Raw genomic sequence first — 27,848 nt, 5'->3', positions numbered from 1 at the left:
GTTGTGTATTTACATGTTAAGAGGTGTGAAACTGAAATCTGTTGTGAGGTTCAGTCTTCAGTGTGTTGGTCCGGAGACACCCAGCTGGCAGCGTCTGCTTAGTTAATCTAGCACATATGGTCTCAGGTGGTCTCATTAGGAGACATTAATGTCTTTTAATAACAGAGGTGGATGGAAAGAGCAGTCTCTGATCAGATCAGACAGTGATGGAGCAACTGTTCAGATATTTTACGCGGTAGTTACACAACACAGCACCATAAACATGTTTTTAAAGAAAATAATGAATCCACATTAAAGTCCTATAAGTAATTTGTGAAATAATGTTAATAACACTTATGATAATACACATTATTAAGCATTATTCAAAATACATTAGCTACTAATAAGTAGGATTAGTCAGATACCAATTAGTGTATAATTTATAATTAGGAATTAATGGGAGGTAAATGTTTAACTCTCCTTTATCTATGATAAAAGATCTGTTTACTTACACAAAATATTTAAAGCAGAAGTAAGTGATATATTTGTGTTAATATAAGTCTTAAATAGTTATATCTTCCGACAGCAATCACTTACATAGAGTGTTTGGTCTGAAACACGGGTCTGTCAGTCACTCTGCTCTGCTCTGAGCCGAGGAGAAAACATTTATCGTATCCTACAGTTTTTATCCAATGAGGAGAGAGAACGGCATGCAGGGCTGTGTGTGCAGCCAAGGGATGCGCGTGAATGTGGCGACGCAGGGACGAGGACTGTTATGGTGCGTTCAAGGCAACTCGTAACTCCTGTTTTTCCGACCTGTGAAGTTGTACCAGTTTGATCTGGTATGAGTTCACAGGTCGGAAGTTACGAGTGGCCGTTATAGTGACTTTTCACAGGTAAAACAGGTCGGAAAAACATGAGTGGGTTGCCTGGAACGCTACAAAGTCGTAAGTTGTGACTTGAAGCTGTAATTTACGATTTCAAAAGCCTGCCTGGAACGCAGCATTAGCGAAAACGACCGGATCGCTTACTTCTGCTTTAATGAACCATTGATATCTACGTGTTTTTTACAAATAGATATCAATGGTTCATGAAATATTTTGTGTTGCTGGATCCAAATATTACAAAATATAAAGCACAATCAGATCAATAATACAGATGATCTTATTAATTTAGAGTTAATTGATGTTATACTGGATTTATACATGCCAAATCCATTCATTATGTATATATATATAGAAAGTATGAAAATACAATAATTAAACACATTATATATGAGTTTATTCATCAAGAATTAAACAACTGTAAACTGTGGTTTTTTTACATACTATGTCCGTGTAGGAAGGATGTTGTTAGATGCTTATAAGCAAGGCAAGGCAATTTTATTTGTATAGCCCATTTTTACAAACAGTTTGTCTCAAAGGGCTTTACATGGCATCATAACAACATCCTCTGCCCTTAGACCCTCACATATGACTTAATTGTTTAATAAAGCTTAACTGGCATTATTATTAAGTGTAGTTATTGTTAACTGTTACCAATACGTTATATCTGAAATCATTTCGTCTCCAGAAGTTAAAACATATTTTAAATTGACAAATTTACTATGTTTTATAGATTCATCACAGAGGTTTTAGGCACTTGTGGTTAAAATAGCGTGAAGTTTCTTAAGATAAGATAAGATATAATACATCCTGGAGGTAAGAAACAACTTAGAACTATATTAAAGAGGTGTTGATCCAGTTGCATCATAATTGTGGAGGATGTATTATGTGCTGTTGATCTGCATTGTGTTTTGTTGACAGGTGTTTCTGTTACTTTGTCCACCACATTCATAGCCAGGAGGGACAGACACACCTCTGTGTACTATGAAATGGCCTACAGTTCAACAGCAGCACCACCACAAATTGCATCCTACACCTCATGAGAGTAAACATATACAGTATAAACACACAACACATCCATCATGTGACATGCAACATGTGATCTAACAGACCTTTTGGAAGGGTTGAGGAAATCTTAACTTGTGAAAAGCCTATGAAATTCTTAGTGCAAAAATCTTTAGTATTTCTTTATTTCACATGACCTGGGTTTTTGATGTCTCAGACTTCTTGACCTCGCTGTATGAGCTCAACATATTCTGTGTTTTGTGTTCAAGTGTTAATCTTAACTGAATTGCTGTCTGCAGTGGAATAAAAAGTAGTACCCTAGTTGTTCCTTCTGACATGTTACAGTGGCATATGAAAGCCGCCCTGTGGTAATGTGAGGGCGCAGCCACAAGGCGGCAGCAGAGGCGTCCTTATTCTACCCTCTGAGTTTATTAACCCAAACTGTGGCTTAGTGAAAAAAAGAAAAAGAAAAGCAAAAACAAACGGAACATACAAAGGAGAGTCTGCCTGCTTCTCATTAAATGTAAGTTACACCATAAATAATCCAATCACTGTGGCTGAAAATTTAAATAAACACTCCATCCTCTTGTCCTCATCCAGCTGCAGCCTGTCACGTGTTTTTCTGTTTGTTGTTGGTGTATATGTAACTGTGCACATTTACATCACTGAGTACAGTTATAAAGAAATAATGTATACATGTAAAGAACCCTCGAAAGTGACAAAAGTCTTCTCTGTTTTTTTGTTCTCTTATTAGTAGGCCTACCATAGAAACTTTGCGGAGGGGCAAAGAGGACTTTTGTTTTTCCTTTTCAAAGAGCCCCGTCACTTGTTTTACACATTTGTTTTACATATCACTATAATTTTTTTTCAAAGCATAGAAAATGTTCCACAATTTGTGGATCTCCATGGTAGAATAACTGATCTGAATGGATGTTTCTATCGAGCTCCAAAGTGAAGCAACCGTGGGATGAATGGATCTTTATCTCAAGCTTCTCACTCATTAAAATATGAATATGCATTTTTTTTTTTAATAAATTATGATGGGAACTTTTTTTCATATTACATTCGCATAATTATTATTTGTCAAGACCACACAGGAGAAATATCTAGACTTCTAATGAAGTTGGGAACAGGCCCAACGAGCTCCTCGTGCGTTTGGTCCTTTTGCGATTAAGAGACAATTAATGTTTTTATAAATATAAAAGTGTCAATGGAAGACACGCACTGTTGTTTCCATCGTCTCTCCTCATTATGTGGAATGACATTGTTTGATGAGAGTGTTTCTTTTTTGTTTTGTTTTTTTGAAAGGCAGGTGTCAGGCCAGCAGATCAGATTTTTCTCAGAACGAGATATGTAAGCTACTTTCTCAACCACATAGCAAAGACACTTTGATCTGTTCATTAGTTTAAGCTAAAGTATTTGGAGATCAGATAACAGGAGGCATTTTAGGCCTTAAAAAGCTTCAGTGGCTTTTGAAAGCAGATTCTTTTGGTCAGCCTGAGGCTATGTGGCTTTGGGGGTGGAATTACCTCATCTTGAAATTTCCCTACGTCTTTTTTTTTCACCTTTTCTCAAACTGTAGACTCTATTACATTGTTTCTTTTTGAACTCAACAATAGTAGATAATTATAAGACTAACCATGGGCCTAAATTCATAGCCTTGGTTTAATCGAGTGACTAATATATTTAATCTCATGTTATTTCCAGTGGGCCTATGGCTAGAATGGTTTTTAATACACTTGGCCTATACGCATTTTTCTCACCTTAATTCACTTGAATGAAGCCTTTGCTTTAGGCTGCATGTTGTTGTTTTTTAATTAGAACAAGTATAGACAATTGTTTTGATTTAGCTCAGGTGTATTACACTCACTGGTTGGCGCATGCGCACTGCGCAACCATCAGGTGAAGTCGCCAATGTAAAACCTCTCCTGGTTTCACTCATTCGCTGCGTCTCAGTGGGATTGCTGCGACCGGAGCCTTTCAGATGTCTGTGCTGGAGAGGATAGACTGGAGGGTGAGTTCACTCGCGTATTTTCCCTCTTACAGCTGATTTAATTTAACCCAACCTGCATCATGTTTATCGCTCTTACTGCTGAGCGTCTATTTGTTTTATTACTTTCCACGATAATCACCTGTTTGTAATCGCCCAGCGCCGTGTGCGCTTTGGAATAACCTGTGATTAATGTCAATAGGGCCAAAGCTGTAGCCCATTCTCTCCACAGCTCCCATAGGATTGGTCTGAAGCTCCTGATTATGAACCCAAGACGTTCGTTAATGGTCGAATATGAAAAAAGAAGAAGGCTTTCATTAAAAAATAGAAGTTCTGTTGTTTCTCTGTGACGAATTACAAAATCAGATAAAACACGAAATAATTTAGATTATTATTTATTTGTATTAAATCTTAATTCTATCACAGAAAACAGTCCTACAGGAGCAGCGTGATCATATGGGAATCAAAGGTTGTTAAAGTCATTATGTTCAGTAATAAGGGATGCATGAGGTATATTCTAATGAAGCCTATAGGTTGGGCTATATAACAGAGACTATAGGCTGGTGTGTTATTTAAGGCGTTTGGGGACTTGTGTGCAGTTACCTATAAATAAGGCAAATTTTATGAGATTCATTGAAAAGCCACGTCACTTTTTTTCTTAAATATGGACACTATAGAAAATCAACTGAGCAGAACTCTCTCATTGATTTGTGTGATATTATTTAATCTGTCCGGGTATGGATCCATTTAATCCATATAATCTTTTACACCTGACGTCGGATAAGCCGGTTGTCACTGTGGTCGACCGTCATTAAAATGACAAGCGGAGCATCATCAGGGTTGTTGAAAACATCACCGTTAGGCCATGCGTGACTAACTTCCTTTAGGTCTGCTCCGTGTCCAACGCAAAATAACATTTAATCAGCGCGCATTTCTCTTCTGCTTCGCATCACAACAAGCCAAGGACCAACACGCACAAAAAAAAAGACATAATCCTCAGTGGCCCATGTCCTGTTGTTCCCATGCACAGCCGATCATCACAGCTTGGGTGGACGGACGCCACAGGCTGTTATCCTAAAAGACAAAGGTCTGTCCATTAATCTCACAAATTATAATCTGACAAATTGATATTTAGTGCTCCTCAAATTATACAAAAGTAATTAATGCAATTTCTCCAAATAGCCCATTGAATTTAGAGAAGCCTGCCCGGTGTTACTTTCTGTTGCGGAGGGCGATAGGCCAACAAAAACTAACACAAAACAAACTAACATTAAACTAACTAAGCGTCAAGTCGTTAGAATAAAAAAAGGAGAAGAAAAACATCTTTTGTCCTCTTTTAGAGATTTGATGCATATCAAAGGTTCAAAGCAGCCTTGTTTTGGACATTGCAAGACTCCACCAAAAATGTAAATGAAGTTAAGAAAGAGTTGTTTGTTGAGCTCCTTTGAGCTTTAGAGGTTTTGGAGAGACTGGTGCTGCTAAGCCCTCGGGCTTATTGCGGTTTGGAACAAGCAAACACCGCTGTGAAGCGCCGACTTTAAAATATTAGGGGTGTATTCGAATGATTATTATTATGTATGTGCGACTCAGATCGAAGAGATGCATTATCTTGATAAAATGCTGATTAGCACATCAGAATTGTATAGATTCATTTTGAGTTAATACAGATAATTAACACAAGGGTTTGGTTAAAGGACATGTAGCCTATAAAGAGCGTAATGTAAAATTAACTATAAGCCTATTGATCTTACATTGCAGATAAGATGCTATAAGAATCAAATATTGTTTAAACTATGAGCATTATCAGACAATGATGAACGAAAGAGTGAAATAATTGCAAAAAAAAAAAAACCTAGCTACGTTAGACTTTTACACCAGTCGATACCTAATTAGTTAGATGGATAAGTATTTAGATTAAAAAAAAAAAAAGTAAAGTAGCTAAATACATTTATAATGGGCCAAATAAATTAATTTAAAAAAGAGAAGATGATTATGACAGGTCTTATTAACATACTTTAAAAGCCTCCTTACCTCCGTCCAGTGAAAACAAATGAATCCTGTTTATCTGTCACGTTGTCATCTAATTAGCTAATATAATTGTTCACGACTATCAACATTCTCCTAGCTAGAACCCTGCAATGTAATTGGCCCAGAGGCATTTCACAGGGTGTCACAACTTCACCAGCAGGCACTGTCTTGGTAACAGCAACCCATCACTGTATAGTCTGGTTGGTTCTGACACACAGACATCATCATCATCATCATTATCATTATCATTATTATTATTATTATTATTATTATTATTATTATTATTATTATAGTCCTATAATTATTATTTTCAGATGCAAGTGCAAATAAGTTGATTCCTTAAAAAAAAAAGAATAAGGGGATTAGGCTATTTCTGAGCGATGAGCATTGTGTCAAAAATGCTAATAATCCTGAAAGAGCCATACAGGCGTCCTCCTTTCAAATGAAAAGCCCCGTGTTTAAGTTAGCGGAGGGACTCATGGAGACTAAAACAAACAATAAAACAAACCTCGGTGGTGTGAGACTTCCCTCACTGTAAGCCACGGTAAGTGGAGCAGAGAAAAGACCCTGCTTGTAAATGTCTGACGCTGTACAGACGGACAGGATCCTGATTGGTCCCTCGTTCCGCCAATCAGCAATATTTTAATTTCCACGCGCAGCTACATCACCCCCACACGGCGACGCCCACTCCCAGTGGTTGTGCAGATAATAGTAACAGTGCCCAAGTTTGCATCAGTAAGACTGAACGTCGCTGTTTTGTCCATAAGAGGGAGTCAAGTTTCTTATATGCACACTTTTCGCTCACTTGCACAACAGAGCCACACAGCGCAGTGACCGGAGAGGGGGGAATATTGCTTGTCAACGATTATTTTCTGCCATAGCGGCTGTTGGAGGATCATATCTGTGGTCGGACAGTGAGTCGGTCGGTCACTTCGTCCACTTCAGCTTCACCCACAGCTTCGCCTCTTCGCCGCAGCCCGAACAACAAGAGGGTTCATGAGCACCAGGAAGCTCTTACTTTTTTCTTACCTGGATTAACTCACAGGCGACGATATACTCTTTTCTTTTCTTTTCCCTTTTCCTCATTTGAAACGGGAGAGACTATTACTCGGTCACAATGTTGTGGAAATTAGCCGACAACGTGAAATATGAGGATGACTGTGAGGTGAGTTTTAGTCTAATAGAGAAAATAAAAATGACTTTTGAGTGAGAAAGTTTGCAATTCAACGACAACAATGGAAGTGGGTTGTTTTTTTGTGATAGGCCAACGTCGATAATGATAAAACAGATAGATAATCCAACTAAACGGAGTTATGATGGATATTTTTGAAACAGCCAGAGCGACAAAAGCTGCTGAAAAGTCTATTTAAAAAAAAAAGTTGAGGCGCCTACAGCTGTACAAAGAAGACACAATTTTCAAAATAAATGTAGGTTATGTTTCTGTTATAATAAAAACAACTAAAATCATGATTAAAAAAAAAATGCAGCCCATCTAAAATAATTTCTGTCAGCAAAGTGGCAAATAATTTATTATGCATCTTAATTTGGGGCATTTCTAACACTCAATAATAATATTTCCCATGCAAAAACGTTAATAAAGATAGGCTTATACGTATAGGGTAATTAATTGAGATTAAATTAAAGTCTTCCATAATTTTATTTTTTTACAGTGGACAGTGAATGACAGGCACTTAGCCCCCCTGAGGGACAAATGTTATCACTATACCTGCCATATTGTTGTCATGTCTCAGCTGCCCTGTCTCCTCCGTCCCTCAGGAAAGGCACGACGGCAGCAGCAATGGGAACCCCCGGCTGCCCCACCTGCCGGCGGTCAGTCAGCACCTCTACAGCCCCGCTCCCGCCCTCTCACACTCGGCCAGTTCGGACTTCCAGCCCCCGTATTTCCCGCCTCCCTACCAGCCCATCTCTTACCCACAGTCCGGTGACCCTTACTCTCACCTCAGCGACCCCTTCAACATCAACTCCCTACACCAGTCCCCGTCGTCGAACCAGCAGCAGCCGTGGCCCAGCCGGCAGGGCCAGGACGGGCTCGGCGCCCACGCGAGGGGCGGACTGGCGAGTCAGATCCTGGGCCTGGAGGGAGGCTCGTCCGGGGTGAGGAGGGAAGGATTCCGCCGGCCGGAACTGCTACCCGCACACGCGCACAGCCTCGACTCCTCGGTGATCGGTGATAACATGGGGATGCACGACATGGGCCACGGACTGGAGGACGTTCAAGTGAGTGGATTTGTGCTGAGGAAGTGTCTCCAAGCGGGGGGAAAGTTAAAGTGGCAGTCACCAAGGCTGTAGCGTGCATGTGCTGCTTAACAGTAACAGACAGTATGCATTTAGGAAAACCACATAATAATAGTAAAGTAAAGTAAATTCATTTCTTTTGTTGCATGGCACATTATTTCGATCACACAATAAAATAACCAAAGGCCACTAAGGACCCATTACATGTCCAAATCCCCCATTGAAAATATACAAATTATATATTTTTTTGTTTGTCTGAAGAAGAGGAGTGGAAGAGTAATTTGGATAAATTAAGAAAATTATAGCTTGTATAGCTAGACAATGCAAAAATTAATTCCAGCTTGCTATGTCTATCATTTTTAAAAGTGCATTTTTGCTTATTGCTTCTTCTTTTCTTTTTTTATCAGCATGTAGATGACCACAGTATTATTATGGCAGATCAGACAGTCATCAAAAAAGGTGAGTTTGCTCCAAGTCCACTCGCAAAAAGAGCAGCATTGCTATTAATCTGTGAGGAAAGAAAGTTTTGGAAAATCCTGCCAGGGGTACATGGGCCTTTGTACAGCCAAATAAAGATGCAGCAATTTAATTTTGACTTTTTTTCCCAGCTTCTTCATACTTGAAAATGTCATAACAATTACCTCTATAGTGGCATGTCAAGGCACTCAGAGCGAGAGTACAGCAAAAGGATGAGTCTTCTGTTTGTGCTCAGTGATAATCCTCACAGCCATGAGATGCACTTATCTAAGCTTGATGTGATCTTTAGCCTATTCTGTTGGTGAAGGTGCTTTGAATGGATGCCCAGTGGGAAAGAACTGATCCCTTTTCAAAAAACGGCAGGCTATATCTGACATGACATGAAAATTGAGCAATCTCACAAGCTCTGTGTTGACTGTGAGAGGAGAGGAAAGCTTTGGATCATTTCTAGGCTTGGATAAGCTTGCAATTGCAGCTCTTTTCAGATTACGTTAACAGGAAATTATGAGTTGATCTTGAAAAGCAGTGTTTGGCTCTGCGGAACCAGCTTTCGGTGGGGTGTGGCATTAGGCTTGCATGTGAAGGACAGTTTAGTAATTTGTTGGGACATGAACTGTTTTGAAGGAGAACTTATCCCTGCTGTTTTGTCATCAGGGCCTTTTAACAGACTCTGAGTTAGAGAAAAGATCAGCTTGAGCAATTATACTGTACTGTACTGCTTAGTTTCGATTCTTCATTATATGATAGATAGATAGATAGATAGATAGATAGATAGATAGATAGATAGATAGATAGATAGATAGATAGATAGATAGATAGATAGATAGATATATAGATATATATATATAGATAGATAGATAGATAGATAGATAGATATAGACAGATAGATAGATAGATAGATAGATATATATATAGATAGATAGATAGATAGATAGATAGATAGATAGATAGATAGATAGATAGATAGATAGATAGATAGATAGATAGATAGAAGTTTTATGTTTCAGTTTACAATGTAACCGCTATGCTTTAGTTTCATATTATCATACTTGCAGCATACTTGCACTCCATGACATCTTTGTGACATTATATATTGTTTTGTTTAAGCATACTATGGTGCACACTTACAAGCAGAAAGCCATGTGCACAGCACAATAAAGCAACCGGTCTGTATTTGTTACGGAAATCAGTGATGGTTCATTATATTGTTCCCATGCTCAAGGGCACGCTATGGGCAATCTAGGTTTCCACTTGTAAACAATGGCATGTCATTCCCAACCATGTGCCCCAGAGGAGCCTTAAAGCACTCATGTGACTCTGTGATTTCTGTCTCAGTATTAGGACTACGAGGTGGCAGGAACCTTGATCGCTTACAGAGGACTTATTATCAGGGGGGCATTCTTGCGGGTGAGGATGAAGTTAGCTATGTTTTGTAGTGTTGCTGTACTGTTTTTGTTTGTCCGATGACTGTCAGTGCTTTTGTGGGTGGTTTTTGTAACTGAATTTTTTAATTTTCTAAATTTTGTCCAACCTTTTCGCGCAGCTATACATAAAAGAAAACACAACAGCTTTTAAGATACTGAGGAGAATCTGTAGCTCCGACGAAAGGCAGTGTCAGTGTGTATTGTATGTGTGTACCTGTTTGTGGATGGTGTTTGGGATGAGGGCATCTTAGCTGTTTAACCATCAGGCACCCAAGTGTTTGGAAAACCACACAATATTTCAGAAGTCTTCAATTGCTGATTCTTGTGTATTTTTTCATGCGGCAGACACCGGTTTTGTCAGTTGTGCAGAGCTGCATACAAGAAAACACAGGCTCCCTGTTGCACAGACGGGATTAAGTTGATTAGAGTTCATGCATATACACAGGAAAGCTGCATATATAAACAAAATGCTATTGCAAATTCGGATTAATTTCTTTCTTTTTGTTTTTGCCTTCTTTGTCTTCGTTTCACCCTTTAGCTCACAAACGTATTTTTCTGCACTCCACAGGTCCCGTCACTCTGCCCAAAGGCAACGCACTGGGTCTTCCCTTCCAGAAAGAGTCCCTGCTAGGTATGGTATCGAACCCCACAGAGGTGTTCTGCTCCGTACCAGGCCGTCTTTCCCTGCTGAGCTCCACATCCAAGTACAAGGTCACCGTGGCCGAGGTCCAGAGACGTCTGTCGCCCCCGGAGTGCCTGAATGCATCGCTGCTGGGAGGGGTTTTACGCAGGTCAGAGCTCAGACTCGACTTTCTGTCTTGTGGTTGTCCGTTCAAGTCCTCTACGTAACAAAGAAACACATTATGACATAACTATCAAGGGCAAATTAGCTGAAAGCGATTAATTTTGTTGGTTTTTATCAATGGTTTTTTTTTTTCTGGGCACAGTTGATGAGCTTGTGTGATTGACTCAGCTATGAGAGGTCATTATTAAGCTGAGGAGTTGTAGCTCTAGCGATCTGTAGACTAAAGCTCGGCAGCCCATGGGAAAACGTTTTCTAAAAGCACAGCTTGGCTCAGTTGCTCTGGCTCATCATATTTTTTTTTTTTTGGTTGTTTTTGTTTTTTGTCTAAGGTTTGTGACTTTCTTTGTGTGGTCTGCAATTTCTCTTCTCCCTCTGGGGATAGGTTACAGGAACACAGTTAGCACCAACCTAAAGACTCTGTGGGTGTGTGTGTTTGTGTGTTTGTGCGTTTGTCAGGCGCTGCACCATGGGTATAGGTTTTATCTGTGGCAGAGCAGTTGACCTCATGGCACATATGTTAGTGAGGGAGTGTGTGTAGGGACTGTGAGGTTACGGTATGTCCTGACCGGAGCAGTTTGTGCTTGGAGTGGCACGTTTGCCTGCTTCCCATGTGTCTGTGTTAATGCTGACATGTACACACACACACATACACACACACATACACACACACACACACACACACACACACACACAGACAATCACAGCCATTTTTAAGTAGGTCATATAGCAATAGGAGCAGGATCGTTATGTGAAGAAGGAGGAGGGGAGGGGGGTGCTCCCTAAAGATGCTCCCTCTCTCACCCGCCATGCAGAGGGAGAGCTTGCCTGCCAGTCATGCGGAAAACTGAATTGGCCATGGCAAGTGCAGAGTTTAAGTGTTTGTGCAAACACGTGTATGAATGATTTCTCCGCTACGCTTTTTGAGAGGAAGCATCAATTGTGTCAGTGTTTTTTAGGTCAGGGGAGCCTGTTTGCATGTGACTTTTATCAGACGTGTAGGATGAGACCTGCAGACAGGAGAGGGACTGGTCATTTCTAATGTGTGTTGTTGTCTGTGGATTTTCAGTGAAAGCACAATAATATCATCATCATTTACTCTGCATCTATTGGAAGGACCTTTTCTCATGTAGAGGGTTTTCTTTCTTTCTCTCTTTCTTTCTTTTTATTTATTCCAACCAAGGCAATTTCACAATTTGACAATATCATGGCAAATCACAACATTTCTTTCACTGGTTGGAAGGGAGCTGGGAGAAGATATCTTATATTGTCTTCCCCTCACTCAATATCGAATTATTTTAGTAATCTGTCACTGAGCAACATTCTTGCCATGAAACATACAAAACGAAACAAATAACAAATTTAACCTAATAATCTTCCATAATCTGTGTAAAGTGAATGACCTCATATCCTGAATCTCTTTTCTTTTGTTCTCTTTCTGCAGAGCCAAGTCAAAAAATGGAGGCCGCTCTCTGAGAGAAAAGCTGGATAAAATTGGACTCAACCTGCCAGCAGGAAGGAGGAAGGCCGCCAATGTCACTCTACTTACCTCACTAGTAGAAGGTATGACATGTCACTCAGTAGTTCACAGCACCGACTCAGGTGTAATTGCTGTTTGCACTGGCAGGAATGTCGCTCTAATAGTTTGAGAACGTGGGAATGTCAATCTCTCCAACCGACTGTATGTGTTATAAGCACTGTGGGCCGTCTTATAGCATTTTCGTGACACTATAGTCATTGTTGAAAGACTCTGATATATACAGACAGCATGGCGAAAAACGGTGCAGAGTTTTTGCTATTGACTGACTATGACAAAGTTGTTTTGTTTCACGGCGATGCTGTCCATTTAGTGGCCGAGCTGGTGCTTAAACAAAAAGCCGGTTGACGCAATAATCAATTTCAGTTCAGAGCAACAGAATCGTTCACAACACATCTTTAGCACAAATTCTGCCTTTCAAAGGCAAAGTGCAGTATCTGTCAAAATGCCAAACTGAGAAAAACAGCTTTTTGTGTTCAAATTATGAATAACTACCGAGTCTATAATTGATTAGATAACCATTTTTTTGACCGTTTTATGGCATATTTTGTGACCAATTTTGACAGTTTTATGGCAGATACTGCACTTTTGCCTTGGTTTTGGTGCAGATACTGCATTTTGGCTTTGTAGGGCAGTATATGTTACCATTGTGAAAATACAACCAAACCTAACCACTGAGCAAAGTACTCTGAACTATGTGATCAATATTTTGACAACTTTGACAACTAAAACATGGTCAGCCATACCATAGCCAGACAGTGACGCTTTTCTGCCTTCATGGTATCACTTCCATCACATCTACCTGCCGTGGGCTAACATAGAATATTTTTCCCCGTCTTGCTGCCTACATGGCTAATTTTTTTTATTTTTTTTTATAAATGGGCTGATGATTGTGTGCAGGAGAATGACTGGAGGCCTGTGTTATTTAGAGACCTTCAAAGCTGAATTAAGCCTTGTTATCTTGTGTTCTGCTTGCCAGAAGGGCCGGCTGACCTTAAAGCTTGTGCTTCTGAATAGCTGCCCGCATCCTCAAGTGATGTGCGTGCCTATCAATAAGTGGTGCTGTTGGTGCTGTGGGCACTCTGCGCTAACATTTATCCACATAAGCCCATTATGACCGTGCAAGTCAAACCACCCTCAAGACGTAAATATATTCATCTCACTAGTTCTTCCTCCCTGGAGCTAGAAGACTGAGCACAGCTGATTATTCTGTAGTTCAGATGTTTCACTTCATGTGCCTTGATGCTCGGGTATATCAGGTCCAAAACAGACCGCTAGTGTAATGCTGCAAATTGATAAATTGCTGACCAGCTTACCACTTGATCTTTGCCCAGTGTGTGAAATCACATGTTGCGATAGTGTCTGTGTAAATAATAAGGATCTTTATTTTATTCATGAACGTACAAGTTCCAAGAGCCAACGTTGTCGTAGACGTGGATTAACAGATGGCTTGTGTTGTTTTCTCTCATAACAGCGCTTCATTCCTTTATTTCTCCTCTTCTAGGTGAAGCTGTTCATTTAGCACGAGACTTTGGCTACGTGTGTGAGACAGAGTTCCCCGCAAAGGCGATCGCCGAATACCTCGGCAGGCCGCACGTAGAACGCAACGAGGTTAACTCTCGCAAGAACATGCTCCTCGCTGCAAAGTAAGTCTCTTGATGTGTGTGCCTTTAATTTGAACAGAATTGCATGTATTACTGCAGTGTAGTTGCTCATTGACTTACCTGCAGTGTTGTCTATGGAATTTGCTTTCAGGCCACAATGAATCAGTTTATTTAAGTATTTTCCTGCGTCCCCCCTAAATCAATCTGTGTTTTTTTCCCCCTCCCTTCAGGCAAATCTGCAAGGAATTCACCGACCTGCTCACTCAGGATCGCTCACCTCTGGGAAACTCTCGGCCGGCACCCATCCTGGAGCCTGGGATCCAAGGCTGCCTGACCCACTTCAGCCTCATCACTCATGGCTTCGGCTCTCCGGCCATCTGTGCAGCCATGACCTCGCTTCAGAACTACCTGAACGAGGCGCTCAAACAAGTGGACAAGATGTACCTGAGCTCTGGTAGCGACACCCAGGGATCCTCAGACAGTGGAAGCAAATCTACCGACAAAATGGACAAGCACAGGAAATGAGAGCTCAAAGGAGAATCCCTACGAACTTAAGAACCCAACCCCCCCGCCCCCCTCCCTCTCTCTTGAGTCCCTTAATCTTTCTGCCCTGTCTGCCCTCTTTGGACTTTAAAAAAAAAAAAATCAATATTTAGTATTGTCATTTCAAGAGCTGAATTTGTGCGTGAGTATGCGTGTATGTGTGCTCGCGCTGTTAAATTTCTATGATACTTTTTAGAAGATGAGGATTTCTAAAAAAATTGTCACAGCTGGCTGCAAATCTTTCTTCTTTGGCACCTACGTTAAAAAACACCAGCGGACTGGTCCTGACGGGAGCAGCCCATGTTGAGGACACAACATACACCATAATACTCCAACCTCTATGCAGCCCTATACAGTCGCCAATGTGCCAACGTTACAACCATGGGACCTGCGCCCTGTTGAGACGAAGACGACGAAGAGAACAAAGTGCATACTGTTTTGTTTTTTTTTTTCTCCCTAGAGGACATCATTTCAAGATGAGTCGCTGTGGCTGTGAATTCCTCCCATTTTCCCCCCCTTCTGCTCCGTCTGGAGGCAAATCCACTGATTTCCTGTGTCTCAATGGACTTGCAAAGGACAATTTTTATATATGAGAAAGAGAGAGAAGAAAATCCACTTCATTTTCTTTACTTTTTTTGTGCTTGATTTGTACAACCACTTCAAAATGGCTCCAGTGTTATTGTGCTTTGTTTATGAGAAATGATTTGACTCTTGTGTAGGCCTGAAAGAGAAAAAGACAATTTTTTGTGTTTGGTCAAAAACCAGTGACTTAAAAGTCGGTATAATAGAAGCCTCTTCAGTGTTCATGTGGATTACAGGCATAGCAATGCATTCCATTGCTAGTCTATCTTTTATACCCGGCAGCAAGAACATGTTATTTTTGTGACTATGTTAGGTATTCATCATCCTTAGTATTTAAAAACCCCAAGTCGACAACGACCTACAAACCAGTTCAGTCCTGCCAGAGTGTATGCATGTTGTGAGAATGTGTGTAAATGTACATATTTCTTTCTTTAAAAAAATGTTTTTAATTAGACATTAAATTCCAAACATAGAATTTTATCCAGTGTCTTGTCCTGGATGTAAATATTTTCTAATTTATGTTGTAATTTAATGGGCTTGTGTAAATAATGGTATCATTCTGGTGTATGGTTTAACTTTTTATGATGACGTGTTAAACTTTTATAAATGGGTTAGTTTTTTATTGAGTAGAGGTTAGGAAGTGGGCATGATATACCTTTTTTGAAAATATGTAAAAAAAAAAAAAAAAAAAAACTGTTTAAAGTTTCAGGAAAAATAAAAAAATAAAATCAAAGACGCAAGTCTGATGTAGTGAGTCAGAGATGTCGCCTAGGCCACACACAACACACACACCCACTAACACAGAAACACACACATTTTGCTAATGGATAGCACTATTGTTCTGCAGCTCTCTCCTCAGCAGTATTTCACAGACGATGGTTAAGTCATGTGTTGGAAAATTGTCCTATTAATAAACGGCAAAGAAAAATCCCCAAACTAATGGGAACAGTAGCCATCATTATCTGCTCTCACTTTGCTTCACAAATAGGCTGTGTGGCTCAGCGAAGGCGTAGACCTCAAGAGCACATCATGTGATGAACAAAGATAGCTGAGAGTAGACAAATGGCTTGTTTATGTTTAAACTTAGAAAACTATTGACACATACTGAATAGTTTGCACTTAAAGCCCCCGTCGTGCTGCTGTCCTGCCTCCCTCAGCTTTCTGACACTCACTGACATTCCCTCTCTGTGTTTGGCTTGCAGCAGGTGTCGATCTGCTTTTAGTTCCAAAGGTGTAATAATCCTTCTGTGGAAATGCTGTGCTGCGAGTTCCACGACGCTGCCGATGACAATTCCTTTGATGTCTGTGAGAAAATGAAGCAATGCAAAATTGCAGATGGGATTTACATGTGCAGCGCAAGCTTGCTTAATCATCACTTGCCTGGCCAGTCCCTGCTGATTCATGTGGTCCGTCTGTTTATGTGTGTCAGGAGGCTGCTGCTCAGTGTGTGAGCCGTTGCAACACCAAAACCAGTGCTGACTGCAACAGAGGACGTATCATTGGATTTATGGATATAACGATGTTTGTGTTATATTAGTTTATATCAAATAAGTTGAAACAATATACTGCTTTCACATTTTTTCATGTGCTGCATTAGTCATGTTTCTGGCTTTGGAGGTCAGTGGGTGAAACCAGTGTTTCACAAAGGTCAGGCTACATGTTAGAGAGGCAGCAGCAGCAGCAGCAGCAGCAGTAGCACTGTGCCATACCTAGCAGTTAAACAAGTATCAGCCTCTCCCCTCAGAACCTGTTTAACCAGACCTGTCAACCCTGTGGATCACTGCCCTCACAGCGGTTGACTTTAACTGCCTTCAGTTACTCGTGTTAGCTCGTACTCCTGGCCCTGAGAGAGAGAGTAGATAATGGGAGGAGGAGAAGGAGGAGGAGGTGGTGGCAGAAAAACAGAAGGAGTTATACATGAGGAAAGGGGGATTTTGAACGTCTTTGATGACCAGTCGAACACGGTTGGGCTGACACCTCCCTCTGTCTGAGGCTTTGATTGGAGGTTACTTGCCCTGTGCCCAAACACCAAACAACCCCCCCCCCCCCACACACACACACACACACACCCACCCCCCCTCGCCCTCTCTCTTCATCGCTCTCCGTTTTGCTCTTTCATGTTGTCGCTCTGTCAGTTGTGTCACATCTCAGGACTTGTTTTGGCAGCCGTGAGCTATTAGACGCATATGTACCATTCACTTTCCTCACTGCTCCGAGCGCATTTAGAGAGTGACAACTCGTCAGACCAGTATCAAAGACATCCAATCTAAAATTGGGTGCAACTGATTTTTATGAACACTTCCATATCAGTGATGGCAGCACATGTATGCAAAGTAGAATTCTAAATTACAATGGTGAAATGAACACAAGTATACCAAAATTTAAACAGGCTCAGCCACCATCAAATTATCAGTTTCTCGATCAGACCGCAGTGCACCTGTTTAATGTGTCATCACTTATCATGGGTTTTCCAAAACACAAGCAATACGATAACTGGTCAAACATTTCTGTCTCAACTGTGAGACTGTGTGAGTAATTCACCTCTGACACACCTTATAAAGCTGGGAGAAGGAGGCGAGCAGGGACTTGTTGAGCTTACCTGTTACCTTCACTTCTTTTATGGAGAAAAAGAAAACTCAAACAGGCCTGCGCCTTTTATTTTCAGAGATTATATTTGACGCACTAATATAATCTTTTGATCTCATTAAGATGCCCACGGCTACTTGTCAACTCCAGATTCACTGAACTGTAGTCATATTCCATGCCAGCGCTGACTGAATGACCTTTCTATGTAGGTCATGGCAAGTCACATGATGAAGCTGTCAGAAAAGAGGAAAAATGTGCCAAAAAGGGGGGAAAAAAACTTGATACAAGATTTAACTTTTTAAGATATCATTCAGATTTTTTTCTTTTGCTGGTTTTATATTACCTTTAGTGCTATAATGACAACAGTTTAGAGAAAGACTTGTCACTTTCTCACAACAGTCTAAACATTGCGTTGGCTCCCCCGCAACCCTCGCTGTTACAGATTTCACAGCATTTTACCCCCAAAACTTCCCAGATACTTTAGCGCTTTACTTTTACCCCTCTCCACTTAGGCCGACCACTTCCCTTCAACGACAGCCTTTGAAATCTGTTGCACATTAAGGCTCATTTGCAGTCAGACTAATCGCTTGCTTGCAGTTCCCAACCACTGAAACCACTTTATGAGTTAAACCATAGTCTTAATATCCCATGTCACAAGCGACAAGTCATCCCAACGACAGGAGATTCCCGTGTGTAAATCAAGAGTCAAGGTCTAGCTGAGTAAACACAGGAGGTTGATGCACATTTGAATTGAAGATATGTGTTTCTATCTGGTTTACAAAGAAGAATAAGAATGATCAAGTCTTAAGGTGATTGCCATTGTGAGACCTCGTAGAAATTAGATCAAATGTTGAAGATCTAGAAAGACATGGCGTAAACTAATAAAAGCCTCAGCGTGGACTGCGTCAGTGCTGTATTTTAATATCCTAAAGAGGAGAGTAGTTTAAATAAAATCACTCTCTCAAATTCATTTTGAGCAGAAGATTGGGCCATAGTGCTCACACAGGAAATAGCTAATTTGTGACTAAAAATGAACCACGCTTTTAGTTTTAATTATTCATTCATATTCATAAGAATTTCTTTCTTCATCACCAATGAGTCATTGACTGCACCTCTCTGACTATGTTTTTTCATACTGAAAGAAATATTGGAGAGATACGTTTTTAGCATGTGGAAAGCTTAATTGACATATTATCTATTAAAAACTCAAAGATCATAGTGCGTGTGCTAGAAATCCAGAGCAAGGTTGATAGAATGGTGATTTCTGCAAGAAATGTGAAAATGATGATTTTTCTTCTTTCATTGGTCATTATATGAAGGATTTTAGGTTTTTAGGGTTTCACTTTTTAGTTAAATGTTCTTCAGGGTGGATGATTGAAAAAAAAAGATGTCACGCAGGCAGCTTTTTTATCTGTCAAACTCGGGGCACAAGTTCTTTGTTGTTAATTTAATATTATGTGAAACCGTCTGGTGTTCATGTGGCCTCAGCACTTTGTTCTTGCTTGCCATGTAGCACTTTTCAGAACAGAAGCTAAAATTTTAACTTTTCAGGAGAAAGAAATGGGGGGTAGGGAGATAAAAGAAACAGCTAGTACAAATGGGTTTTGAGAGACTTTTCAAACATGTGTCAGTTTTGCCCCTGAGCTTTGCTCATCTCAACAAAAAAGGAAGTGATCATCTCAATTGGGCAAAAAGAAAAGATATTTATTTTTTTGCTTTACATTTTCTTTACATTTCTGGAAAGATAATAGTTATTGTGTTTACTTGTTTTGGGAAACCTTTGGGTTGTGTCTGCTCCCAGTGTGATTCGCTCCTGACTGGCATTAAACGAACACACCTGGAGTTACAGTGAGTACACTGTGCTGGAATCTGCCTGCTGCGCTGTATATGCAACAGCAGTCAGAGGTCCAGAGGATATACTGTCTGCAGTCTTACATGTGTATGTGAAATGCTTCTCTTAGCATCCTCACAACATTTCTCTTTTTGTTCATCCCTCTTCAATTCAGTGATGAGAGAATGGAGGTAAGAGGGAACTCTCTCATTCAAGAGGGAAAACCCTTCTGATTGTTTCATAACAGGCCATTTAAGCCAATAATTGCTGCCATTACAAAAGTAGAGTTGTACAGTCATTAGCAATACATCTGGTGACAGTATTTGAAAGCAGAACAACTCCAAGTTGACTTGGGGCAGACGGTTGCATCAGAGAAGCTGAGGGGAACGAAGCCCAATAATGAGAGCATTAAGCAACTATGGTAGGGGGTGAGGTGGAGTGAGTGTGTGTGTTTGAATGTGTATGGAGGAGGAGCTGGGATTGGGAAGGAGGGGGGTCCGAGTGGGCTGGGGGTGTGGGTGTAAGAGGGGGGGCTGGGTGGGTTGCAGCCTAATCCCTGAGGAAAATGTGGAAGAAATTAATCTAAATTACAAGGATGAGGCTAGTCTGGAGTCTGGGTCTGGAAGGGCTACAGAGGGAAGGGAAGGAGGGCGAGAGGGGGGAGGAAGAGGGGAAACATCTATTACTCCTGTCCTTTTCTGCATTTCAGTCACTGTTTTCTTTTTTTTCTTTCCTTTTCTTTTCTTTTTTCCTCATCCTGTGGGAATGAGGTGGCCTGTCCTCCTTCCTCTTTGGCTTGCCACCCAGACACCCCTCCTTCACTTGCTCACGCATAGGCCTCTTACCAATTAGTCAGCAGTGTAGCCACTGCCGGTGCGGACAGGACTATGGGGACCCCTCATCCCTCCTCTCCTCCCTGTGCTCTCTTCTCACAGACAACAGATGTCTTGGTTTCTCAGGGAACATGCTGCTCTTCGCTGGCCTCTTGCAGCCGCTGCAACAAAATAAAGATCTTTCCCGTTCTCTTCAAACCTGCCACATCCCAGAACTCTAAGCTAAGTGGAAAAGGATTAGCTGTTGACGAGGACTTGATATGCTCCAACACACACACACACACACACACACACACACACACACACACACACACACGCACACACACACACAGCCTTATTCGCACAGCCTTATTCGCACACAAACGCACTCCAAAACTAGTTAAAGCTCTTTCTTTTTTCTTATTTACCCCGACACAAAAACAGATAAATTACACAGGATGGTTGCCGCCGCTCATCTATCTAATGAAAAGCATCTGGCGTCTCCCCTGCTAACCAACATACAAGCAAGTCCTGTTCACCTAGGACTGAGCTCGGTAATGGGAACAAGCTGTTTGGTCAACAAACAGGCCTGTAAACACGAAATGTACTCTTTTTTTTACACACAGTGCTCTTTATTGGTTTACCCGAGTCAGAAATCCTGAGGATAGGCCTTTAACAACAACACACACACATAATATGTGGCATGTCTGTCACTCGGTCACTAAGGTGTTTGCTTCTAAAAAGGTTTTGCACCAATAACAGTTATTTAATTCTGGGAAAGGTCAATAGAAAACAAATAACTCTGGAAAAGTAACATTTGTTGCTTATTGTTGTTACTGTTAATGGGATTATGGATTAGCAGGGATTATTGATCTGTCTATGCTTCACTGTTCATCAGTTCTTGGTCTCATCATTGGCCCACACATGGCTGATTCCCAAGCCTGGTGAATGGAGCCTGTGACTGCATGGCTGAAGAAGAGGTTAATGCTACATTAATGGTCATGTCAGACTGGTGAAGCATCATGAAGAGTTTCTCAGAAACCACGTGCTGCCATTACAGCGCATGTCTCACAATTCACAAGGAGATGATGACTTTTTGTGTATGTCAAGTCATATCACGGAAATGCTTAAACATTTTGGCAAATTGGCCCATTGCTATAATCGCTATAGTCTTAGCAGTAGGTTCATTACCTTTCATTGTCGGTGCAAGCTATTTTTAGAACGGTGGAGCAGAGCCGTGAGCTGCTCAGAGCTACGCTATGGAGGCTAATGGAATTTCTTGGTTTCCCTCATCAAACTCATCAAATACACAATCCAACAACTCCAAAACGCTCTGGTGGACAAGTTGTGACCTGCACATTCACCACACTATGAGATAATAACAGAACGTTACCAGACAGAGTTGTTTCAGAAGTAAATTCATGCAAAACCGCTGATATGCGTTGCCTTCAGGGATAGTTTTTCAGCAAGCAGACTCTGTATTTACCTCGAAAACGTTTCTGTTTCGTAATGTTCGATTATTATCTCATAGCGTGGTGAATGTGCAGGTCACAACTTGTCCACCAGAGCGTTTTGGAGTTTTTGGATTGTGTATTTGATGAGTTTGATGAGGGAAACCAAGAAATTCCATTAGCCTCCGTAGCTTAGCTCTGAGCAACTCACGGCTCTGCTCCGCCGTTCTAAAAATAGCTTGCACCAACAATTAAAGGTAACGCTATGACTATAGCGATTATGGCAATGGGCCAATTTGCCAAAAATGTTGAACTATCCCTTTAAGGAAGAATGTGAGTGCAGAAACCTTTTGGTTGGAAATCAGTCTCATTTGGCGATCATTCTGTTCAGCAGAGGTGGTAAACCACTTAGATTCTAGCTCATCATGTCTCTTGATCAATCCATTTAGTAGAGGACAACCTGAACTTAGACTCATTAAATTTCTGATTTGCTACGGGAGACAGCACATCATGCTTGCTATGTTTCCTGGAACAAGTATTCACTTTTTTTTTTTTTTTTTAATTTTCTTGCCTATTGTGTACTAATTACATGCAACTGGTTGCAAAGCACAGTAGCAATCACATGGCTAGGCTGACCTGACATCAAAGTTGGTGCGCACGTTGTGTGCTTCAGTCATGCCCTGTCCATCTACTCCACTATTGACCTCTATCTCATTCTACACAGAGCTCACGGTGCATCATCTCCTGTTGTAGCCAATGTTATTAGATGGAAAGTCTTACTGACACCTTGAAATTGCTAACATTAACCTTAGCGAACAATCAGGAATGTACGGACATGCTGCTGGTCATAAGGTGTCTGCTATGCAAGTAGTGTAAATGTGATTACTTTTTTTTTTGTTGCATCATTCACAGGCGCCATCTAATTGTTTTCTGGATCACATGACAGTGTGTGTTGTCTGTGGAACACAAAACATGTATTCTATTGTTTTCTAAGTGACAACATTCCCACTCTGTGATCATTAACTGATCCTAAACCTCTTTCTTTTGTCTTTGTATCACTTTGAAATGGTCACAAGAGAAGCTGGGCATAAACTATATAAGCTATTATTTTTCCAGTCAGCTGAATTTAACTCACACTTAGCAGTGAATCTAAACGATGCTAAAAAGAGCTGCACAGAGCCAAGGGCTGTTACTGTGTCTGATTAGTCATTTCATCAATTGTTAATATAAAAACATGGATTTGTGCAGCTTTAATCAATATAACAATACAATGTGCCTCACTAAATGTGAAAAAGATACATAGACACAGACAAGAAAAAATACTTTAAACAATTATAGAATCTGAAACAACATGATACTCAGGGATTGAAAAAGGTTTGGAAATTCATGCTGAGTTGGTTCCCAATTTGGGACCGTTACACATATTGACCAACTGTAGGCTTTTGTATTTTAGATAAGAGGGTCAGCTGAAAGCAGTGACCTGTCAGGTTCATTGAGTGTGAGTAGGTCAATGTTTTAATCCCAGAGCAAGATCATTAGACAATTATAATACAATGTGAAGGACCTTAAAATCAATTCCCTACAGTTCACAGGCAGCCAGCAAGTGAATTTCAATTCATAAGGGATCTGTCACAATAATAACATCTCTGCACCTTGAAATTGCACATGCTGACCTCTGTCAAGGCTCAGCAGCATATGATGCTTTGCAGAGGTCAACACTCAACAGTCAAAGACCTCCAACAACAACTCCAGTCCTTAGTTGTACATGCATGATGTGGGGTAACATTTAAAAGCCGGAGAGTGGGAGTCATTACAAGCAAGGAGACGGGACGTCGAGCATACATGTGCATGTGTTTGTGTGTTGTCCTCACTTCAGAGCAGGAATGCCCATAGGCAGGCACCAGCCTTTATGGTTCAGCTAAAGGTAAAGCTCATTACTTCGGCTGACAGTCCTTACCCAGCTGCATGGTTTAAGCTCTGGCCCGAGGCACTTTGACTTTCCACTAATAAAGATAGCCGAGCAGAAGAGTAACATGTAAAAATGAGGGATTCTGCAGAGAAAGGGGGACAGGACCAAGGAAGAAGGAGAAGAAGAAAAAGCACAAGTTAAAAACAACTTAAGACTAAATGAAAGGCAGGAAGGCAGAGAGAAGGGAATAGACTTAACAATTGAAAATGGTGCCTTTTGTAAAAAAAAAAGAAAAAAAAGAAAGAAAGAAAGAAAAAGAAAAAAAATCCCTAAAACTCAGACACAACTATTCAACTTAGAACAAAACATGTCCTTGGTAAGGTGCGTTATAGAGGTAGGAAATAACCAAATGAAAAGATACATATCTGCCAGAGTGAGAGAAAATAGTAAACATGTGAAGCCAAAGCTGCTTTGAATGGATTTCTTTGACAGCAAATGCTTCCAGTATGGAGTGAATCATTGTAAAACCACATTCATTTCCTGCCTGTGTTTATCCAAAGAGGGATGAGATACAAAGCTGTCCAGACTTGTTTGCAGTGTGCAGGATAGTGAACAGAAAGGGAGATGCGCTCATCTCAGACAGGGAAAGGCCATACTTAGGCAACTTGTCGTAACACTTCTATGAATAGTAGTTTGACAGCCCCATAGCTACTGGATAGAAATTACATGCTGTTTAAAATTCAAGCCTTTTTGTTGAGATTTTGCAAATTTCAATCAATAGTAAAATTTAAGAAAAAATACACAGGACTGTTACTGTTCTAATGCATCTTTTTTCACTTCCTTTATGTACATGAATCATTCATGACCGATTTAATCAAGGACACTGAGCCGATTTTCATCCTTTCTTCCCTCTGCTTATTCCTTCCTTCCCAGCAATTTATCCAGCCCGTGTTTGGCATATGGCAGCCACAGACTTGCATGCCTCAATTATGTTGGACGCTATTGTGTTAAGAGGGAGCGCAAGAAAGGGAGTGATGATGTTTACAGTACCTACCCATGGCATCCGGCCACAACGCTGTTTTTTTTTTTTTTTTTGCATGAAGAGAAGGAGGTGGTGATGAAAGGTGTCAGTGTCCACTGTCAGATTGGGGCAGCTCCTCTTTAAACAACAGGAGAGTGAGACTGAGATAGGAAGAAAGTGAAACAGTGAATATATTTTCTGCTGTGGTTATAGTTCAGAGAGAGACAGCGTGACGAAGCCTGACAGAATTTCACCTTCTGATATTACTCCATGTACTGTATAAAAAAGGGGGAAAAAACTATTAAATTCAGGCTGAATTTGTGTGTGTACAGTGCACAGTGCTGTGTGTGTGTGTTAAATCAAGCAAACACTATAGTCAACTGAAATGTTTGAATTAGCTGAGTTGTGGCTGCTTACAAACTTTTTTGTTTTAAAGTATATTTTGGGGGGCTTCTGCCTTTAATCAATAGTGTAGTAGTAGAGAGAAACAGCACATGGGGAGGCAGAGAGAGGGGGAATGACATGCAGCAAAGGGCCGACTGAGTTGGGATTCGATACGGGGCCGGCTGCGGCGAGGACTGGAGCCTCTGCACATGGGGCGCCTGCGCTACCAACTGAGCTAAACGATGCCCCAGTTTGCTTGTAAATTTGTTCATGATCATAACACTGTATGTAAGTTATTTGGCTTTTTATTAGCAAAATTCAAATATTGCTTAATACGTATTTCACTGAAGTGGAATCACACCTGCATATGAAAGCTTTCTCGTACCTTAGAATGAGTTGTTACAAGTCGTTACAAATACATAAGTGGGCGACGCACCGAACCGAGGCTGCCATTGCATCGCCATTTTTTACGTTGAGTGGCAGCGTGACCATAGGTAACCATAGAAACTCAGCGGAGCTGTCGGCTCGGGGAGAAAGTTTTCCAGGTAGCGCCTGTTAAAACTTAGCCTCGTAAACCAGCCTCTCGTGGAAGTGCATATCATTTCATTTCTGACGGAGAGTCTGGCCTCATCCCCATTCTAAGCGTTTGGCCTGAAACCCTCAGAAGGCCGAGCCAATCAGCGTCGCCCGCTGTGATTGACACAGCACGTTGGCCAATAGGGACCGACTGGTGCAAAGCCCCGTCACTACACCAACTTGCTGATTGGCTGAATGGGGTTGTCTGTCAACGCTACTACCAAAGATATTAAACCGTCTTTGCTACTACTCCCGCCCAGCTCCCGCCCACCCCAAACGCTTGCAGGGGGGATGAGGCCAGACTCTCCCGAGAAATGAAATGAAATGCATTTCCGCGAGAGGCTGGTTTACGAGGCTAGTTAAAACTGTCACCACTGTGTAGTGTGAGGACGGACGGAGGCACTGATGTTGCATTCAGGTGCAGTCAGGCAGACGGCCGTCGGCAAACCAACCAGATGTCATTTTACTCAACAAGAGAATGACAGTAAAACGTGGGTCAGGTAAACCATACGACATCACCATGACAACATATTGTCACGCCTGTATTGTTTTGCCTCGTGCTGGCGGACCACTTGTTTACATAGACACTTGTTTATCCTGTTACATGCAGCGTATGTTGTCTGTCTGATGTCTGCCTGATTTCACGTGAATGCAACATTAAGAATACGTTCAGATATGCAACCGCACCGCTAGATGGGAGTAAAGCTATAAAGCTATAGTGCGTAACTTCTATCGCCCCCTAGAGGATTTCTGTGTTATTACAATGATACGGCCGGCACCTCAGTATGGCTTATGGCCCGGTGTAACCCGCCCCTCCTTTTTCTTTTTAGTAGGATCCACCTCTGAACCTCCTGGTCGCTTCTTCGGGTTCTCCGCCATGTTGCTTCTAGCAGCGCTCTCCTCCTCCTCCCACCCTTCTCTTTGTCAGGTAAAACCGAGTAGAACACGTTATTTCCTGTGCGCCAGCACGGGAATGTTGCCAAAGACACCAAATACAAAAAGAACAAATACTGAAAAATACCGCGAGGTGTTAGAGGAGCCGAGCGGCTTAATCAGCGTTGTATCATCTCCTCTTAAAGTGGCTTGGGTGAAACGGATATTTACAGACACGTAACAGTTACGCACTATAGCTTTAATCAAAAACATAAAACGCAAACAATTCTATATTCTGCTGCTTTTTTCACAGTCACTCCTGTGTCAATGCACCATAGTGTATGTGCGTGTGTCTGTATGTGTGTGGGTTGTGTGAGTGCATTCTATAGTGTTTGTACACTAACGTGCACCTGCTTATCCAGGGTATGAAAAAAAAGAGAAGCTAAATTAGCGTGACTGCCACAGACCACTGTTCTGCTGATGTAACCACTGCTGGATATACGAAAGGAGAGGGAGAAAAAAAACGCATGAGGGAGAAGGAAAGTGAGATCCCAGATGTCAGTGATATGAGGGCGATAAAGCTCATATCTCAGCACGTTTACACTCGGAGAACTGCTGCTGTGTACTATCTGATTGTTTGGTGAGAAACAGAGGTGTCGCTCTTATCGAGGCACTCCGTCAAAACCCTTCAAACTGACACACCGCTCTGTAATCTATGATGAAATCACTACGCACACTTAATATTTTTCATACACTTTTATGATACACGACATGGGTGTCAAACCTAAGATGATAAGAAACCATCAGCCATATTTTTTCTTGTATTCACAGGAAGTAGATCTTCTAAAATGGAGAAAGACGGATGTTGGTGACATATTTCATCATATGTATTTAACCATGGGCCTGTCAGGGCGTTGGGAAATGCATTCTGAGATGCCAGGATCTGCCCCACGCAGTTCTGATATGACACCACCTGCTTTGGGTGTGTGTTTGTTTATGAGACACCTCAAACATGACCTTTACATCTTGGATGATCATTTTACCAAGATTGTACCAGGATATGTAGATTTGTGGCACATAACTCAAGCCAGATTTATTTTTTATTCCTCACACAATACAATCAAGACAGACTTATACTGCCTACAAAGGCAAAGTGCAGTATGTAAAAATGCCAAACTGAGAAAAACAGCTTTTTGTGTTTTTCATTGTCAGGTTTAAGCATCAAATTATGAACAACTACCAAGTCTATATAATTGATTAGATAAAGGTGGACTGAATTAAATGTATTTTGTAG

The 27,848-nt window shown here is 41.1% G+C and overlaps 1 protein-coding gene across 4 annotated transcripts; it reads left to right on the top strand.

Moving 5' to 3' along the window:
* Positions 1 to 3,741: 3,741 nt before the first annotated feature.
* On the top strand, positions 3,742 to 15,838 carry tfap2c (transcription factor AP-2 gamma (activating enhancer binding protein 2 gamma)). Of its 4 annotated transcripts, none has more exons than XM_085777696.1 (8): positions 3,742 to 3,882; positions 7,663 to 8,124; positions 8,550 to 8,601; positions 9,955 to 10,026; positions 10,612 to 10,834; positions 12,290 to 12,408; positions 13,887 to 14,028; positions 14,217 to 15,838. In XM_085777696.1, the coding sequence occupies exons 1-8, from the start codon at positions 3,853 to 3,855 to the stop codon at positions 14,509 to 14,511; spliced, it is 1,395 nt and encodes a 464-aa protein (XP_085633822.1). In that variant the 5' UTR covers positions 3,742 to 3,852; the 3' UTR covers positions 14,512 to 15,838. The 4 variants fall into 4 exon arrangements, with proteins under 4 accessions (XP_085633822.1, XP_085633824.1, XP_085633821.1 ...); XM_085777695.1 differs by lacking the exon at positions 3,742 to 3,882 and adding an exon at positions 6,624 to 7,051; XM_085777698.1 differs by lacking the exon at positions 9,955 to 10,026.
* Positions 15,839 to 27,848: the final 12,010 nt, after the last annotated feature.

This window comes from Trachurus japonicus, chromosome 5, assembly GCF_045865225.1.
Source record: "Trachurus japonicus isolate A0001 chromosome 5, Traja_1.0".
Lineage (NCBI taxonomy): Eukaryota > Metazoa > Chordata > Actinopteri > Carangiformes > Carangidae > Trachurus > Trachurus japonicus.
The sequence above is the reverse complement of the archived record's forward strand: the minus strand, read 5'-3'. Positions and strand labels throughout refer to the sequence as shown.

What these genes read in the sequence shown, in the direction of transcription:
- tfap2c (XM_085777695.1), top strand. Translation starts at nt 7,004, where the DNA reads ATGTTGTGGAAATTAGCCGACAACGTGAAATATGAGGATGACTGTGAG. An exon ending in TCAGGGGGGCATTCTTGCGG is followed by an intron (nt 10,027 to 10,611) that starts GTGAGGATGAAG and finishes TGCACTCCACAG; the next exon opens with GTCCCGTCACTCTGCCCAAA. An exon ending in CTGGGAGGGGTTTTACGCAG is followed by an intron (nt 10,835 to 12,289) that starts GTCAGAGCTCAG and finishes CTCTTTCTGCAG; the next exon opens with AGCCAAGTCAAAAAATGGAG.